General features: G+C 40.1%; 2 protein-coding genes across 2 annotated transcripts; both read left to right on the top strand.

Annotated features, from left to right (window-relative positions):
• The first annotated feature begins 1228 nt into the window (after positions 1 to 1228).
• Positions 1229 to 5684, top strand: LOC102782646 (cytochrome P450 2D15-like). Its single transcript, XM_087842779.1, has 8 exons — positions 1229 to 1347; positions 3270 to 3338; positions 3436 to 3540; positions 3767 to 3905; positions 4561 to 4646; positions 4971 to 5072; positions 5154 to 5295; positions 5383 to 5684. The coding sequence occupies exons 1-8, from the start codon at positions 1345 to 1347 to the stop codon at positions 5568 to 5570; spliced, it is 834 nt and encodes a 277-aa protein (XP_087698905.1). The 5' UTR covers positions 1229 to 1344; the 3' UTR covers positions 5571 to 5684.
• Positions 5685 to 7625: 1941 nt separating this feature from the next.
• On the top strand, positions 7626 to 13300 carry LOC102782933 (cytochrome P450 2F2-like). The gene is made up of 11 exons (XM_035909957.2): positions 7626 to 7881; positions 8230 to 8392; positions 8823 to 8975; positions 9070 to 9230; positions 9389 to 9457; positions 9534 to 9638; positions 9837 to 9975; positions 10416 to 10501; positions 12502 to 12603; positions 12685 to 12826; positions 12921 to 13300. The coding sequence occupies exons 1-11, from the start codon at positions 7720 to 7722 to the stop codon at positions 13106 to 13108; spliced, it is 1470 nt and encodes a 489-aa protein (XP_035765850.2). The 5' UTR covers positions 7626 to 7719; the 3' UTR covers positions 13109 to 13300.
• Positions 13301 to 19323: the final 6023 nt, after the last annotated feature.

The following is a 19323-nucleotide window of genomic DNA, read 5'->3' as shown; positions in this document are numbered from 1 at the left end:
ACTGGGTGAATGGGTCAAATGCAGAGGAGTAACACATACACACAAGTACTAGCTACTTATGACACCTACTGAAAAAACCTTCAACATCTACTTACAGTGAACAGAGCACAACCGTTGTGGTCTGTCCATCTGAGCTTGCCTTACGTTGACACAGCCGACTAATACCACGCTTAAGGACTGTATTACAGCCTTACAAAGTATGACGTTAGACAAATCTCCATGCACATTTTCACATAGCAACAATTGTCTGTATTTTCAGTGCTTCCAGTAAGACTCAGATACGCTACATCCAGATGAGCAGAATCACATTTTGAGGTTTCCTTAACTGGATGATTGAACCCACATCAAGATTTGATGAAAATATCCATCTGAATTTGTCATAAAATAATTGCAAACACTTGTTATTTTCTCTGCCAGCTGAGGAAGTCCTATGGAGATGTCTACAGCATCTACATTGGTCTCAAACCGGCTGTAATCATCAATGGGATGAAGGCAATCAAAGAAGCTATAGTGACAAAGGCTACTGATTTTGCTGGACGACCCCAAGACTTGTTTGTCAGTGATATCACCAAGAGGAAAGGTACAATAAACATTACATGTAATATAAGACATATGTCATGTGATATGTCCCCAAATCCCAACAACTGTTCACTCATATAAAGCACCTTGAGGCGACTGTTGTTGTGATTTGGTGCTATATACATTTTTTTTTTTAATGAATTGAATTCAATGCGATGTTAGGTAGGACTACAAAAAAGACGTGAATTTGTATTCACACATTCAAATTAAAATTCCACCAAAAGAGAAAAAAGATCACAAAATGTTGCCAGTTTACTTAAGAGGAGGCAAAGTTCAGCTCTGTCCTGTAGGATAACCACATGAATTTCCTAGGTTCTCTCCTCTTTGTGCTACTAAACTTGTTGTAGGGGTCCTTATGGCTGATTACGGCTCTAGTTGGAAGGAACATCGTCGCTTTGCTTTGACCACTTTGCGGAACTTTGGTCTGGGGAAGAACTCAATGGAGGACAGGATTCATAAGGAGATGAAACACATCATTAGTACCCTGGAAGAGAGTGTTGGTAGGTCCATCTGTGCATCCATAGCTAAATTGGGTAGTGCTTTTTTTCTTGTCACGTTATTGTGCATTATTTCACAATTCTGTGCTGTTACATTATTTCTTGCACAGGTAAAACCATGAGTCCTCGAGTTATGTTCCACAATGCGGCCTCCAATATCATCTGTTAAGTCCTTTTTGCCACACGCTATGAGTATGATCATGCGTTAATACAATTTATTGTCCGATGCTTTACTGAGAATACCAAGATAGCCAATGGACCATGGGCTATGGTGAGTAAAAGCACCTTTCTTAGTCTATAACAATGATAGCTGCTTTATGTGTCACAACCTCTGTGGAGTCTGTAGAGTTTCAAGAGGAACTAAGATCCAGAATGAAGATGCAGAAAACACCAACAAAAGACAAAATGTCCCAGAAACGCAAAATCATTCATTTGAATTTTCAATTTCATGCTCCTAACTTTGTGGGAACAGTTTGGGGACGGCCCATTCCTGTTCCAACATGACTGTGTACCAGTGCACAAAGCAAGTCTATAATGGATGATGAGTCAGTTTGCTGCAGAAGAAGCTGACTGGACTAAACAGAGTCCTGACCTCAACCTGACACAATCCTTTTTGGATGAATTAGACTGGAGACTGTAAGCCAGACCTTCTCGTCCATCATCAGTCAAAAATGGCCAAAAATTGCCATGAACACTCTCGTGAACCGTGTCGAAAGCTTTCCAAAAAGAGTTGAAGCTGCCATAGATGAAGAGGGTGATTCAACATGATCTTAAACCCTTTGGGTTAATAATTGGATTTCACTCATATGCTTGTGCAGCCAGATGAACGAATACTTTTGGCAATATAGTGTATATCATACAGAAACTGAAAACCTAAGCAAGACAAACGATTAAAGTAATTAGCAGATTAAAACTGAAAATCAATCAATCAATCAATCTTTATTTATAAAGCACTTTTCATACAAGGATGTAGCACAAAGTGCTTTACATGGTTAAAAGCAGCCCACCCCACCCTGCCCTCCAACTCGCTCCCCACACTCTCATTAACATAAACGATCATGGATACATACCCCCCCAACGCACACACACATACACACACACTTAAAGAGTAAAATTGGGCTGGGCACACATGAGCCAGGTGAGGAAACACTATCACAGGGAGCCGGCCACAGGCCGCAGCCTCCAGGCCGGGCACACAGCAGGCTGAGAGGACCCACAGAGCCCCAGCAGCCACGGTCGATCACAGCCCCGGTGCAGAGAGCACCCTCCGAGGAAACACTGGAGATATGATACAATAGGATATATACAGGGTAAAAAGATAAAATAAATAAGAATGGGATACTATATAAATATAAATAGAGTAAGAAGATAAAAAATGAATAAGAATAAAATCAATAAATATCAGGTAAAACCTAAATTAATAAATAGAATAACAGAATAGAATAAATAAGCATAAAATAAATAAACGTTAGGTGAAAGCTAATTTAAAAGGGGGGTCTTGAGCCTGTTCTTAAAAACATGTACGTTCTCTGCGGCCCTGAGCTCCTCCGGCAGGCTGTTCCACAGACGAGGACCATACCACTGAAACGCTGCCTCTCCATGAGTATGTGTCCTGACTTTAGGGACAATCAAAAGGCCAGTACCAGAGGACCTCAGGGTCCACGAGGGTTCATATGGTAAAAGCAGATCTGAGAGATAAGAAGGCCCAAGACTATTAAGACATTTAAAAACCAATAAAAGAACTTTAAAATCGATCCTGAAACACACGGGGAGCCAATGCAGCAAATCTAAAACCGGTGTAATGTGGGCCCGCCCTCTGGTCTTCGTCAGCACAGCTGCAGAGTTTTGTAAAAGTTGTAAAGGTGAAATATTCTTTTTGGGGAGACCAGAGAGCAGGGCAGTAATCAATGCGATTGGTAATAAAAGCATGCATCAGCATCTCCGTGTTGGCCCGAGACAGAATAGGCCGGACTCTGGCTATATTTTTTAGATGATAAAATCCAATTTTGGTTACATATGTGGGATAAAACGAAGCTCAGAGTCAAAAATAACACCCAGGTTTTTCACTTGTAGCGAAGGACATAGTGAAAATGCAGTTCATGTTGTCCTTTTTAGTGGTTGGAAATACTGAGGATCTTTTATCAGGTACAACTGAAGCTCAAAGGAAAACTGAAGACTTCTCTTTATTTACAGCTGTATGACTCTCTTCCTTTAATTCGTTACCTGCCGCTGCCTTTCAGGAAGGTCTTCAACAATGCTGAGGTAATACAACGAAAACACTAACTACAAGGACATACTCTATGTACTTTATTTGTTGAAAGCAAATTGTAAGAAATGAAGAGTCCCTTGTATTTTTTAGGCTTTAGAAAATCTTGTAGCTGATTTTGTGAGGGAGCACAAGAAGACCAGAGTCCCGGGAGAGGCACGCGACTTTATTGACTGCTATTTGGATGAACTGGAAAAGGTGTGTGTAAAAGGAGCAGTTTACAATGTCATATATTAGAATTTATATAAATACAGGTTGCAGTTTAATGAATTAGAAACTAATCAATTTGAATTCATTCTAACACAACTCTTTAAAATGAGATTCATAGTTTTAATACAGAAAGGTGAACATACGTGTGGCTGTAACCGTTCCTTCTCTCGTACTGTGTCTGTCACTTTCTTTTCCATTTGTAACTTTTTCTTAGAGAGGCAACGATGGTTCTTCATTTTCAGAAACGCAGCTCCTTAGGTACACCTTGGATCTTTACGTTGCTGGGACTGACACTACATCCAACACCCTGCTTACTGGTTTTCTTTATCTTGTGAACTACCCACACATACAAGGTAAACCTGCACATATGACTTGGCTTTTTGTTATCAGCTCTTGTTCTCTTGTACCATAAAGTCATGCACACTGCTGTGCTGTATACTAAGGCCCTTAATGTAAAACAACCATTTTTGCAAATGATTTGTTGATGTTTAGGTCCAATATACTGGACTGCATACACAGTACAGCTACAGGGGCTGCTCGTCCATGGAAACCCATGTCACGAAGCTGCCGATGTATAGTTTTAATGCCAATGGTAATGCCAGAGGAGGACGGCTCTGCATTGTCATTGATTCAGCAGAGCATTAGCAAGTTTAATGCACTGTGTGCCTCCGCATTCAGCAAACCCACTGTAACTTAATATGGTCTGTCACTTTGTGGCTGACTTTAGTTGATTGGAGTACCACACTCTGATTCAGTGTGCTCTGTGTAACAACTCATTCTTTCACAGATGTTCGTAAAGGCACATTGCATGGCTACATGCTTAATTTGTTACATCTGTGGCAAAGACACTGAAAACACCTGAATTCAAATATTAAGCATTGTGGTCAAATACTTGTCCATATAGTGTATATCAAATGTTGTATGCCTACGAAGTTACTTTTCTAAAATCATAGTTATATCACTGGTTATGGTGTACTGCAAAGTGTTTGTGTTGTCCTGTTCTAACAGAACAATGTCAGGAGGAGATAGACCGAGTGCTGGAAGGGAAAGATCAGGCCAGTTTTGAGGACAGACACAAGATGCCCTACATGCAGGTATTTTTCTTTTACTTACATTTAAGGTGTTTGGTTGTGAGTGCCGTGTTTGTTAGATGGTGACACAAAACCATGTAAAGTTTAGAAATAATTTATAAATGAGTAAAAATGAAACAGTAACTCTATTTGTAGCTGTGTCGATTCTTCTCAGAGACTCAAACCAAAGCACAGACGGTCAAACAACAGCTGCTCTGTGGAACTGCAGATCCACTGGATTATTCGTCAAAATATTGCTCAAAGTATATATGCAATGTTTTTATGGCTGAATTTGACAGCATGCATGTATTCTGCTCTAAGTCAAAGAAATGTCTTCTCTTCATCCAGGCTGTGATTCACGAGATACAGAGAGTTGCCAACACTGTTCCTCTCAGTGTCTTCCACTGCACCACTAAAGACACAGAGCTGATGGGTTATTCCATTCCCAAGGTAAGGGCCAACTGGTTAAATAGGTAGAGGCAATAAAGTGACGAGCATCCTTAATGGTTTTGAGGTTGATTTCGTCCTCAGGGAACAATGATCATCGAGAATCTGACCTCAGTGCTCAGCGAGGAGGGACAGTGGAAATTCCCTCATGAATTCAACCCTGAAAACTTCCTTGATGACAAAGGAGAGTTTGTTAAACCAGAGGCCTTCATGCCTTTCTCTGCAGGTACATGAAAACACGATTCACATACCGACATAGTTGATTAAATCTTCTGTCGTAGATGATACTGAGATATTTTTTTCAACGTCTCAGGTCCTCGGGTGTGTCTCGGGGAGGGTCTGGCTCGCATGGAGCTCTTCCTCATCATGGTGACTCTGCTGAGGAAGTTCAAGTTCATCTGGCCCGAGGACGCAGGAGAACCAGACTTCACTCCAGTCTTTGGGGTCACTCTGACTCCCAAACCTTACTGCATGAAAGTCCAGCTCAGAACGCCACAGTGAGGCGGTGTGCAGATGGACATTAACTAGCAGTTAGTCCTGGTCGGAAGTTATCTGGGAAACTTTTATCCATTTCTTATTTCTACTGCATTGGTGAAATATGAAATAAACGTATGAAACTCACATTTGTTTCTTGTATTTCACACTTTCCACAGTTTGAATCAGCTTCTTTTATTTTCAGTCTGTTCTTTATTTGTTAGCTCATGACTCCATAAATAGATTAAAGATTGTTTCTGGCCCAACAACATAAAACTTCAAACAAACATTTCACCTCAGTCATTTTCTTAGTGAAAAGCCAAATCAAATGTAACTAAGTTGTTTTTAAGCTTGGTCTATTTACTACAATATAACTGAGCTTTTGTCAGTTAATAGTAACACACCATGATCATTATGATCATTAAAGGCCTCGAAGAATTTCTCAAAGAATCTCTTTAAACTCAATATCAGACACTTAGAGGATCAAAAAAAGTATTAAAATATGATTATTTCAAACTTCAAACGTGAAACATTGAAGATTTGAACTTGCATTAAATCTACTGAAACCCTGTTGTGGAAGTTTTCCCTTAAATAAAACCTGCAGACGAGCGGTGAGCGGTAGCTAACATTCTTTCATCCAAACACACAAAGAACAGAAAAGCAAGCTTGTGGAGAGCCTACATGACCGCGGGGCAGACGGTCAGCAGAGTCTCTCTGAGTCTAGCATGGCTCTCAGTTAAATACCTTCTTCAGGAACAAAAGGCAGTACACAACTGTTTCACACCTTAAGGTTCACACTCCCTTGCTACCTCCCAGAGTCCTCGAAGAGACAAAAGACTCTTCCTGTGGAGTCGTCTGCTTCCCCCAACTTCCTTACTACACCCCCACCATTTGTCTTAATGTATGGGTGTGAGACTTGTTAAAATCCAGTGGCACCAAGGCATCATACAATAAAATAATGTGATTAATACATAAGTAAAAGAAACTCCTATACAACCCTTATTTAAGAAATGCACATCCTCAACTTGATCCAACTGCATCTCTTGGATTCTTAGACTTTTATAGCGATGCTTTCACGATAAAGTCCTCCCTGCAGTGCAGCACTTGCAAACATTAACAAGATTCTTTTAGTCTTGATGTAATGGACTTCAGTAATTCTGCTAGCCTTAATGTTTCCATAATGCTAGCAGCATTAGCAAGAGCAGCTAGGTGAAGATTTTGTTGCAAAGTAACGATGACTCATCTACTTTACAAAATCCTTGCAATAAAACGAGGTTGGTTGCTCAGCAGCAGCTGGCCCTTTGCTACTTAGCTGGTTACGTAATGTGCTGTCTGTATAGAGTTCAGCACCTGTACAGTTCAATGATCCAACAGGCCTTTCAACTCACACAAATGGAGTGTTTTCTTTTGTTCATTCTTTTTCTCAAAGAAGAGTTTGAAAACAGCCGACTGATATTTTAAAGCCATTAGAGTGATCCTTGTACATGGATACATTTTCATTTTATGATTTTAGTTTTTCCATATCACATCTGTGCAATCATTGTTGCCAGTGCTACATAAGAACCACACGTATGTTACAAATTTATAAAATACAGAATCAGGTCTTTTTATCTAAATCTTGTTTACGCTTTGTCTCTTTGTATCTTAATATTAAAGTTTATTTAGTTTATGATCTTATGTGAGGGTTTCCTGCTGTTTGAGCATGTTCAGCTCGGTTTTTACCTGGAAATTCTGACTCCTTCACTCTTTTCTTTCAGATCTTTACAAGTCACTGCAAATTCTTGTAGATTAGTCAGTTTACCCAGTTTACTTCCACTTTCTTCTTCACATAGAAATGAGGACCATCGTATTGAAATGTGTTTTATTAACAATGGAAGAAAATGAAACACAGAAAAATGCCTGACACTATGTGATATTTAAGGAAATCTGATACTGCTGTACAGTAGCCTGTCACATTACGCTAAAGGTGGTGGAGCAATGTGCTCTGTTTTTATCACGCTGTGTTTCACCTTTCACACAAATCTCAAGGTGTGTAGCTAGAAGAGGGCCGGCTGAGCTACATATTTAAATGTGGGTGTGCAAGCTACTCCTCTCATTTCAAGTCATTGCTGTGGAAGAGAGCCAGAGATCAGTAATAACTAATACTTTTTCATAGTGCAGTCCAAATCATCTCACCATGTTTGTTTCAGTTGCACTGCTATGCCTCTGCCTTTTATTTCTTATTCTTCAACTCAAATCCAAGAGGCCGAAGAACTTCCCACCAGGCCCCCCAGTCCTTCCCCTGGTGGGGAACACTTTGCAGTTGAGTTTGGAGAACCCCTTAAAGGACTTTGAGAAGGTAAGAAAAAACATACACGTTACTTCACTCTCACTTGCTTAGAAAACCTGAAATGGACGTGCACGAATCATCTGATCAGTCACGTCGTCACGTGGAGTCTTGAGACAAATTTCACGCTGCCAACTTTGCACAGATCCACAAATGTAAGCATGTCCCACTGTAAATATGTGGGCTTCCTCTGTATCCCTCCATGAAATGTTCAGGATTAGTACATTTGATGCTTATTTCTCTCCACAGAATAACTGAAATTACTGGACAGAAATGTTTAACCGTGTTGGAGGGAAATGTCCACCTGAGTATCTGGTTCATAAATTTCAAAAACTGACATGTCATTTTGTTCCCTCCCAGCTGAGGAAGTCTTATGGAGATATCTACAGTATTTTCATCGGTCGTAAACCAGCTGTAGTCATCAATGGGCTGAAGGCCGTAAAGGAGGCGATGGTGACTAAGGCTGCTGATTTTGCTGGACGACCTCAAGACTTGTTTGTTAATGATTTCACCGAGAGTAAAGGTAGAACAGATGTTATCTATCACATGATACACTGTGTTCACACACATTTTACCATCAGTACCCAAAACAGCAAAACGAAAAATTAAATAAATAAAACAAAACAAACTAAAAAATCCAGTATATACGTTAGCATATACTAGATTCTATGGTTTCATGTTTTAGTGTATTATTATTTACTGCATGCATGAGGAAAAACACCCAGTTTGAGATAAGCATGCAGGGACAACATGGGTTAGGAAAATTCACCTTTTGCTGTCATCTCTTTGTAGAATACTCCTCTTCATACAACGGTGCAGCACACATGCTGGACCATGTGAACGATCCATGTAAACAATAGAGTTCTATTAATGAATGTGGAGCGTAATAAAAGATGACACAGTCCAGAAAGTAAATGATCTTGTTTCCCTTTGTGCTGAAAAATCTGTTTTAGGAGTAATTTTGGTCGATTACGGCTCTAGTTGGAGGGAACATCGTCGCTTTTCTTTGATGACTTTGAGGAACTTTGGTCTGGGGAAGAACTCGATGGAGGACAGGATTCATGAAGAGATAAAATACATCGTTAGAACCTTGGAAGACAGTGTTGGTAGGTCCGTCTGTGACCACAACGACGTTGCATTTGCTGTTGTTTCCTTTGCATTCCTGTAAAATTCTGTTCTGCTGAATAATCTCTTCTACAGGTAAAACCATGAGTCCTCAAGTTATGTTTCACAATGCGGCCTCCAACATCATCTGCCAGGTCCTGTTTTCTACACGCTACGATTATGATGATGCGCTAATCAAACAGATTGTTCAGTGCTTCACTGAGAATACCAAGATGGCCAATGGACCGTGGGCTATGGTGAGTAAAAGCATGTTTCCCGTGTAATCGTGCTTACTTAGGAATCCTGTCATGGCTGAAGTTTTGCAGCGACAATTCCACTGATAACAAAACTAAGATGCAGAAGTTCTGTGTTCATCCCCCCCACTCTCATTTAACTCTCTTATCTTTCCTTTCAGCTCTATGACACTTTTCCCATAATTCGTAACCTGCCACTGCCCTTCCAAAAGGCCTTTCAGAATATGGAGGTAATTTTAATTTTCACTTTACCAGCAAGAAGAAGTAAATTTGTTCAAACTGTGAGTGACTACGTTTGCTTTTTAGACTTCAAAGAAAATTGCAATTGGTTTGATCAATGAGCACAAGAAGACCAGAGTTCCTGGAGAGCCACGAGATTTTATTGACTGCTATCTGGATGAACTGGAGAAGGTGTGTGAGTGTGAAAAGAAACAGATCTGCTCTATTTTGAGTATACGAAATATAAAAATTAGTTTTTAGAGTTTAAACCTGCACTTTTCCAAAAGGAGATATTTGTATAGTTTTAGTTCACAAGATGGTTAAAAATTCTGTTTTAAATGTAAAGAGCTGAAGGCATTTCTATCATATTCATTATTCCCCTCTTTTTAGAGACGCGATGATGGGTCTTCATTCTCAGAGGACTGGCTCATTATGAATGCTTTAGATCTTCACCTTGCTGGGACTGACACCACCTCCAACACCCTCCTCACTGCTTTCCTTTACCTTATGAACTACCCACACATCCAAGGTAAACCTGCACATGTAAATAAGACATATTATGGTTATTTGTCATTGGTGTCTGTGGTCCTGCTCGAGGTTTTCCAGGTGTTCACTTGTACTTCAGCCTTCACATAATACAATCTAGCCTGAGCCACACCCGATAGCAGCAAAAGGGGCCATGCCTGTCCCAGCATGCTCGTTATATTAACTTAACAAAGGAGAGTCTCACTTAACTCAATTCCCTACCGGTACAAATTATTTGTATTAGATTAGGTGTGGATGTGGTGTTTGATATGACTAATATCATCTCATATTAAAGGTTGAAGACAAATTGAATGAATACAGAAGGTTCCATCTCTGCGGGCCTAATGCTTTAGTATTACATTACTTGTGTGTAGTCTGCCTTTATCTCACCTACAGATATCTGAAATGTGGAATTTAATGTGTGGTGTTATCCCTCCTGCACAGAAAGATGTCAGCAGGAGATAGACGACGTGTTGGGAGGGAAGTATCAGGCCAGTTTTGAGGACAGACACAAGATGCCTTACACACAGGTACTGTATATCAGACTTATAATTGCCTTTTATTTAGCAGGCATTGTTAAACAGCATAGCAAGTCCTACAGGTAATCATAAAGAGAGAACACACACATGCACAGGGTCCACAATAAGACGATAGCTCCAGGTCAAGCAGTAGGTGGAAAACAGAATAAATATCAGCCTGAATCTCCTCGTTTGGTGATGCATTTAAACAGCTTCTTTTCAGGAAATCCACCCAACCGTGGAGCCTTCATTGTTGTAGAAAGAACTGGTTTGACTGGAACTGGTCTACTGTTGAAATCTCCCAATTCTTTGAATCTTTGGGCTGAAGGAAGGACAATACTCGGTGTATAAATGCTCAATCAACAATCCTTTATTTCCATACAATTTTCACACAATGAGCATAAAAACCATCCGGATGGGGAGAGATGCATGAGAGGGTCACAGCAAGTCTCAAAATGGTGATGGATTACACAGCTTCTTATACTCTCTACTGGCCCCCACCTGGTCGTAAACCTAAACATTCACAGTCCCTTATCTGTCATGGCACCTAAGTTATGACCTCGGGCTCCCTGTCTTTCTACCTCCTACAAGGGTGGGGGCACACAATGTTGTCTGCTTTTGCTGTTACCGGCCCCAAGGTCCTTCGCACGCAACCTTCTCAGAAAATGATTTAAGCAGTCTGACATGACAAGAAAACAGTGTAAAACATTCACAGCAGATAAATGGTGGCGCCCACCTGTCTAACAGAACCCAAAGATGGTCACATTCTTTTAATCCCCAAAATATACTGGAACATTTGTCTATCATACTATGAAAATATACTGCGAAGATGGTCATGTTCTTTAACCTAAAAATATAAGGAAAACTAAGCTACATATTTTGCACACAACCTAGACTAAGGAATATATTTATGTCCTACAGCTGTTTAACACAATTCGTCTACCTTGACTATGGGTATAAGATAACATAGTTTGAATGATGATCTCACACTACTCATAATAAAAAGAGCGTTTCATGTCGAAATCATATTGCAGAGTCATCATGACCTTTTTCCACACTGTGAACTCTGATGTTTGAATGTTTTCATTAGACATGAAACACAAACGTGTTTTATCTTAATGCATAAAATCTAGTAAGGCTGCTGTGTGATGACGTTGACAAAGAAGTTTTATGTTTCCACATCAGGTAACTGTTTATTTAAAGCAGAACATTAGACTGATGCTCCACAGCAGTGTCAGCTAACAGGGAGAGTAGCCTCTCTGTCGTCGTGCGCTGTTACAAACGTTGAGTGTCAGGTTCATGCTCCAGAATATTTAGGAAGCCTAACATGGTAAATGGGCTGCTTCTTATATAGTGCTTTTCTGCTCTCGTGGAGCACCACATGCCACATTCACCCATTCACACTTTTTTCTGTCGTTTTACGTGCTTCCTTATTAACATTCACACACACTGCTCTACCTGCTGAGCCACAGCAAACCCACTGATTTTATAAGAAACATACGCACTCAACCATCAGGGTTGCCTGCTTTGAAAGAATTATATTGTAATTTAAAAGCTTGTTTTGCATAATGTCCTGGTTACAGACTGTAGTTAGGAAGTACCAGGATAGGTAGGAAGGATGTTAGGAACACCCTTTCCCTAACACACCCCTGGCTTACAAACACAATAACATGCAGCTCTGGCTGCATGAAGGGCCTGCATGTCTGAACATGTTGTGGGTTGCACCTAACGGTCAAGTGATGGCAGGAGTGTTTCATCACATGACTGTGAAGATTAGATAGGATCAGATTTCCTGGCACTGCCAAAGGCATGTGCTAGTCCACATGACCCTGTCTGAATATTTTTTAAGGTTATATGAGCTGAAATTATCTCATTAATACTGCATCCTGTCGGTGGCTTATAGGGAGAGGTCCCCACGTCTGCAGTTTCTAATTTCTGTTGTTTTTAAGTCAAAATACTTAAAAATTGCTCAGAGTCAGATAAAGCACAGAAAATGTCTTCTCTTCATCCAGGCTGTGATTCACGAGATACAGAGAGTTGCCAACACTGTTCCTCTCAGTGTCTTCCACTGCACCACTAAAGACACAGAGCTGATGGGTTATTCCATTCCCAAGGTAAGGGCCAACTGGTTAAATAGGTAGAGGCAATAAAGTGACGAGCATCCTTAATGGTTTTGAGGTTGATTTCGTCCTCAGGGAACAATGATCATCGAGAATCTGACCTCAGTGCTCAGCGAGGAGGGACAGTGGAAATTCCCTCATGAATTCAACCCTGAAAACTTCCTTGATGACAAAGGAGAGTTTGTTAAACCAGAGGCCTTCATGCCTTTCTCTGCAGGTACATGAGCATAAACACGCTGAGTAACAGCACAGACATGGCCAGTTCAATCAATGTGTTTTTGATAATTTTGCGGTGTTTTTCAATGCCTCAGGTCCTCGGGTGTGTCTCGGGGAGGGTCTGGCTCGTATGGAGCTCTTCCTCATGATTGTGACTCTGCTGAGGAAGTTTAAGTTCATCTGGCCCAAGGACGCAGGAGAACCAGACTTCACTCCGGTCTTTGGAGCCACTATGACTCCCAGCCCTTATCACATGAAGGTCCAACTCAGGACCGCGCACTGAAGTGGCGTGCATAGGTGGAAGATGCAGAAAGAAAAAGTGCCACTTAGTTTTGAAAACCTATTTAATGAAGAATGCTGTACTTAGTAGTTTAAATAGCTTCTGCTGGGATGTTTTTAACACAATGATTCTCAAACTGTGGGACATGGAGCCTCTGCAGGTGGGACGTGGGTAACAAAGGGAATGATGAGGAAAAAACAAGTTGATTTGTATCTGTTGAGTGGTATTTATTAAAACTCAGCTGTGATTTTTTTTAGATTAAAATGGTCATGGAGTGAGACGTGCTTTGGGCTTCTTAGCGGGGCGATGCCAGTTAAAACTTTAAGAACAAGTGTATTAGAACACTAGACAGTCTCTAATAAACATGCCAAACTCATACTTGTCTTACTCCTTTTTAAATCACTTTCTCAAACATTAGGAACTTTGTTTTGGAGCTCCTCGATATTAGATATTATTCATAACTCTTGACTAACTCTGAGTCAGTATAAATGGAAGCATCACTGAGGCTACGAACAACTCTGAATGCTACAGTCACTTACATTATTCCTCTTTCCATTAAAAAGGTGCATTTTTAAACTCTAAAAGCACTTTAGAAAACAATGAATGATAACCAACAGCACTGGTCTGAGAAATGATGGAGGTATGCTTTGGAGACGTGTCATCAAAGCATTCAAATTAAATGTGTACCAGCTGCTGCAGCATGGGTGTTGTTGTTGTTGTTGAGTGTGTGCAGCAGTGTTGTCACGGCAAAACGTTGTCCTTTAGACGTCTCATGTAGCAGAAAAAATGACAGAGTTAAACCCTTTGTCCTTTGGCCTTACTGTCTTTGAACAGTCAACACAGCCACTCAAGATGTGTCGAAAACTTTCCACATGTGTAGTTAGAAGATGGGTCTGGTCCACGATGGGAACACATCAGTCTTCTGCTTTATGTCAGCAGATTTGCCTCCACTAGTTGAATATCAGTTGTTTTTGTTTACTAGCACAAGTTAAAAAGAAATAATCACTTTGCGACCGACCGTCAGAGCCAGGCTTTGGCCATTTAGCACAACTGTTACTGTTCAACAACAGTTTGAAATAATAACCTAAACTGAGGATACACAGTCATTCCTGACTGCTGAATCATGCAGCTTTTCAAATGACCTAAATTATTGATGAATATTCAAAAGTATTACTGAACAATATAAAGCACCTTGAGGCGACTATTGTTGTGATACAGCCAAGTGTGACTCACTTCACACTTGGCTGTATCCAGTGAATACTGTGAGTCAGTTCTTTGGCAGTTCTGTGCCTTCCTTTCTTTATAAGCCAATATTTGCAAAGATTATTTTCTATATGGGTGAAAGGGCTTGTGTTATCTAATTGATTGCATATCAATCAATTAGATAACACATGCACAGAGTCTAATTTTCAGGTCATAGTGTAAAAATATTTTAAATGTAAACTTGCTAATGCTCTGCTGAATCAATGACAATGCAGAGCTGTCCTCCTCTGGCATTACCATTGGCATTAAAACTATACATCGGCAGCTTCGTGACATGGGTTTCCATGGACGAGCAGCCCCTGTAGGTGTACTGTGTATGCAGTCCAGTATATTGGACCTAAATGTAACCCTGGAGAGTTACTAAGGGTTTTAGTGTGTTATGAGTGATGTTAGTATTTTGAGTTCACTGTTAAGTTTTATTAAGTTACATTTTTTTGTTGAGAATAAAATAGAAGATGTCTATAATGTCCTGATGGTCCTTGAAGTATACAGGGGGAAGTACCACCTCCTGCAGTTCACTGCATAGCAGCTATGGATATCAGAAAAGAGGGAGAGGAAGAAAAGTCAGTTTTTCCCAAGTGGAAAGCGTGGTTTCTTTTATTCAGTCGGATTGTACGGTGGAAATAAACCGTACAATCTGGAAATTGTTGTTAACCAGAAAGGAGTTTGTTACTGCTCGGATTCTTCTGGGTGAGTTAATTTGTTGTGAACAAGAATATTGTGAGTTTAAGCCACTAACGATGACATGCTAGCGGCTATCGCGGCTATTGCTATTAGCCATGTGGCTGTACATGTGTGATTGTAAGGATTAAACTGTATGTTAGAGTTTGTTAGCTTCCTATGACGATGCATATAAAGATTGTAAGTTATATGTATGCTGTAGATGTTGATATGTTCCTATATCAATCCTTAGTTGTGTTCATTGTGAGATGAATACAGTTTAAAGAAAATGGGGTTGTGCCGTTATGGGTGCATGTCTGATGCAGGGGCGTTAACACCTTTCTTATATCACCACTCTGAAGACCGATGAGCGTTGTCAACAGGTTTACTGACATTCAAAAGGGTAAAACTAAAAACAAGACAAAAAATACAGTCATGACATACATATGTGCAGCATAATATACATTTATATACCACAATGCTACTACATAGCATATGTCTAATTATGTAAACTTTTTAAACTACTACTGATGCTATCCCAGACGACCTCCAAAATCGCAGGTAGCTAGCTTAACAAAAGGACTAGCTTTACAGCCAAATACTGCATTAGCGGACAACATATTGTACAAAAAAACAAAGTTGCAATTTATACTTTAAGTACATACCGGCGATACAACCATAAACCGGAGATGTGGGCAGTATTTTTTCCAACAGGACACCATAAACTGTGTGCCGATATGTTTCCCTTCTTTTTGCTTTTCTTGCGCCGACTTCCTGTTCAATAAAGTTTTTTCAAAATAAAGCCGTTTCTAAAGTGCATTACTTGAAGCAACCACAGAGGGCGCTGAAAACACATAATAAATAACAACTGACTGAGAATGATATTTTAGTGATACAACATTTTACAACTTTTAGTGATAACAGAACAGGGGTTATGTTTCTTTGTAGTTGTGCTACAACGCTTCACCATCGCCATTTTGAAGCTCCAGGAGAGCCCATTTTATTGGTTACTTTGGTAAGAAGTTATCAGTGTCAATGTTTGGAATATTCTGTCATTCTTTCTGTATACTGGAAAGGTAAAATGCTAATTTGTTAGTATGTATGAACGACACATAAGAAAGGATATATGTATAAATGACTAAATATAGATTTTTGAATGTTATTCTGACTGTGTTATACAGGTCAGGTTTTTTTTACTTGGGAGTACAGTTCAGTGATGATCCAGTCCAAAGATGGCAAGCCACCCCTCCAGGATCCTTGAGATGATTGTTTTAAGAAGAGAACTAAATTCTTTGGACGAGCCGTGAACTGTACAAACTCTACTTAAGTGGTAGGACAGATTTGCACTTCATTCCTCCTTTGCACATCCTGCAAGGAGAATCCGCATTGCTGGACTCACACTTAAGGGTGTCGGCTGACACGAGAGAGAGACTGAGTCAAATCCCCCGGGGTTGTGTATGTTTTGTTTATTATTTTCCGTGACTTGGGCCCAATTTTTCCTTTCATGTACTGCTATTGTTTCAATTGTATGTATGTGAGATTCTTTAATTGTGAATACAAATTGATCAAACCAAGTTCTCGCGTTTCATTAGTCATCCACTCTGCTCCAGTAGTCGAACCTCAGCTATTGGCCCAACACACAGGTAACCATTTAAATCTGTATCCCAAGTGTTGAAAGGGGTGTTACAGAAAATTGGCGAGCCAGCCAGGAGCAGGTCGCAGACTATTGACCCTTTGTTTTCATTTTTTCCTCCTTTTTGGGCAAAAATTCTTATCTTCAGTCATTATAACAGTAATTTGCCAAATTGGTGACATGGAAGTAGTGACCCGTGAGCTGGTAAAAATCCCTAACTCTGTCATGGTTGAAGGGTTAACCTGGACTGAGGTGGACAATGAAGTACAGAGCTATCTAGAGACTCATGGTTCTATTAACCGTGTCCTGCGTATAGATGAACCCAACTCAGAGTTCCATAACAATGCAATTGTTGAGTTCACTTTTGGTACTGCGCTGCAAATGCTTGCTCCTTTGTTGCCATTTAAATACAAAAGCCCCACACGGCCTGATGTGACTTTCCACGTGTGTGCGCTTGCTAGTGTCTATACACCTGTGGTTAGCCATAGTGCTACTGAGAGTTACATGTCTGAGTTGCAAACCATTGCTAAGTTTACAGGGAAGTCATTTCAGCTACTTTTGCAAGATGAACTAACTAAGTTGAGCTCTACAGTTGCAGCCACAGTAGAAAATGCCCCTGTGGACAGGAGTCATCATGAGGGAAGTTAGGCACCTAATTTCAGCTCTGCATCATTACCGCAAGGTGCAATGCAATCTAGAATTGCTCCTGATACCACTATTCAGGGTGCTGCACTACGCTCAGCTCCAGAGATACAAAACCTGACCAAAGAGCAACATCCGAGAATACCACCAGTGACGGTGAGTTCATGCCCAAATCATTTGCAAAAATGCTGTTTTACATTAAGGGCCTTAGTATACAGCACAGCAGTGTGCATGACTTTATGATACAAGAGAACAAGAGCTGGTAACAAAAAGCCAAGTCATATGTGCAGGTTTACCTTGTATGTGCGGGTAGTTCACAAGATAAAGAAAACCAGTAAGCAGGGTGTTGGATGTAGTGTCAGTCCCAGCAACATAAAGATCCAAGGTGTACCTAAGGAGCTGCGTTTCTGAAAATGAAGAACCATCGTTGCCTCTCTAAGAAAAAGTGAGGGTTTCCTGCTCAAACAGCAGGAAACCCTCACATAAGATCATAAACTAGATAAACTTTAATATTAAGATACAAAGAGACAAAGCATAAACAAGATTTAGATAAAAAGACCTGATTCTGTATTTTATAAATTTGTAACATACGTGTGGTTCTTATGTAGCACTGGCAACAATGATTGCACAGCTGCGATATGGAAAAACTAAAATTCTAAAATGAAAATGTATCCATGTACAAGGATCACTCTAATGGCTTTAAAATATCAGTCGGCTGTTTTCAAACTCTTCTTTGACAAAAAGAATGAACAAAAGAAAACACTCCATTTGTGTGAGTTGAAAGGCCTGTTGGATCATTGAACTGTACAGGTGCTGAACTCTATACAGACAGCACATTACGTAACCAGCTAAGTAGCAAAGGGCCAGCTGCTGCTGAGCAACCAACCTCGTTTTATTGCAAGGATTTTGTAAAGTAGATGAGTCATCGTTACTTTGCAACAAAATCTTCACCTAGCTGCTCTTGCTAATGCTGCTAGCATTATGGAAACATTAAGGCTAGCAGAGTTACTGAAGTCCATTACATCAAGACTAAAAGACTCTTGTTAATGTTTGCAAGTGCTGCACTGCAGGGAGGACTTTATTGTGAAAGCGTGGCTATAAAAGTCTAAGAATCCAAGAAATGCAGTTGGATCAAGTTGAGGATGTGCATTTCTTAAATAAGGGTTGTATAGGAATTTCTTTTACTTATGTATTAATCACATTATTTTATTGTATGATGCCTTGGTGCCACTGGATTTTAACAAGTCTCACACCCATACATTAAGACAAATGGTGGGGGTGTAGTAAGGAAGTTGGGGGAAGCAGACGACTCCACAGGAAGAGTCTTTTGTCTCTTCGAGGACTCTGGGAGGTAGCAAGGGAGTGTGAACCTTAAGGTGTGAAACAGCTGTGTACTGCATTTTGTTCCTGAAGAAGGTATTTAACTGAGAGCCATGCTAGACTCAGAGAGACTCTGCTGACCGTCTGCCCCGCGGTCATGTAGGCTCTCCACAAGCTTGCTTTTCTGTTCTTTGTGTGGTTGGATGAAAGAATGTTAGCTACCGCTCACCGCTCGTCTGCAGGCTTTATTTAAGGGAAAACTTCCACAACAGGGTTTCAGTAGATTTAATGCAAGTTCAAATCTTCAATGTTTCACGTTTGAAATTTGAAATAATCATATTTTCATACTTTTTTTTGATCCTCTAAGTGTCTGATATTGAGTTTAAAGAGATTCTTTGAGAAATTCTTCGAGGCCTTTAATGATCATAATGATCATGGTGTGGTACTAATAACTGACAAAAGCTCAGTTATATTGTGGTAAATAGACCAAGCTTAAAAACAACTTAGTGAAAAGCCAAATCAAATGTAACTAAGAAAATGACTGAGGTGAAATGTTTGTTTGAAGTTTTATGTTGTTGGGCCAGAAACAATCTTTAATCTCTTTATGGAGTCATGAGCTAACAAATAAAGAACAGCCTGAAAATAAAAGAAGCTGATTCAAACTGTGGAAAGTGTGAAATACAAGAAACAAATGTGAGTT

This window comes from Neolamprologus brichardi, chromosome 7 (genome assembly GCF_056152115.1).
Source record: "Neolamprologus brichardi isolate AB-2024 chromosome 7, ASM5615211v1, whole genome shotgun sequence".
Lineage (NCBI taxonomy): Eukaryota > Metazoa > Chordata > Actinopteri > Cichliformes > Cichlidae > Neolamprologus > Neolamprologus brichardi.
Note: the sequence above shows the minus strand (reverse complement) of the source record. Positions and strands in the feature narration are given on the sequence as shown.

What these genes read in the sequence shown, in the direction of transcription:
- LOC102782646 (XM_087842779.1), top strand. An exon ending in ATTTGGATGAACTGGAAAAG is followed by an intron (nt 3,541 to 3,766) that starts GTGTGTGTAAAA and finishes ACTTTTTCTTAG; the next exon opens with AGAGGCAACGATGGTTCTTC. An exon ending in TGGGTTATTCCATTCCCAAG is followed by an intron (nt 5,073 to 5,153) that starts GTAAGGGCCAAC and finishes TTTCGTCCTCAG; the next exon opens with GGAACAATGATCATCGAGAA.
- LOC102782933 (XM_035909957.2), top strand. Translation starts at nt 7,720, where the DNA reads ATGTTTGTTTCAGTTGCACTGCTATGCCTCTGCCTTTTATTTCTTATT. An exon ending in ATCTGGATGAACTGGAGAAG is followed by an intron (nt 9,639 to 9,836) that starts GTGTGTGAGTGT and finishes CCCTCTTTTTAG; the next exon opens with AGACGCGATGATGGGTCTTC. An exon ending in TGGGTTATTCCATTCCCAAG is followed by an intron (nt 12,604 to 12,684) that starts GTAAGGGCCAAC and finishes TTTCGTCCTCAG; the next exon opens with GGAACAATGATCATCGAGAA.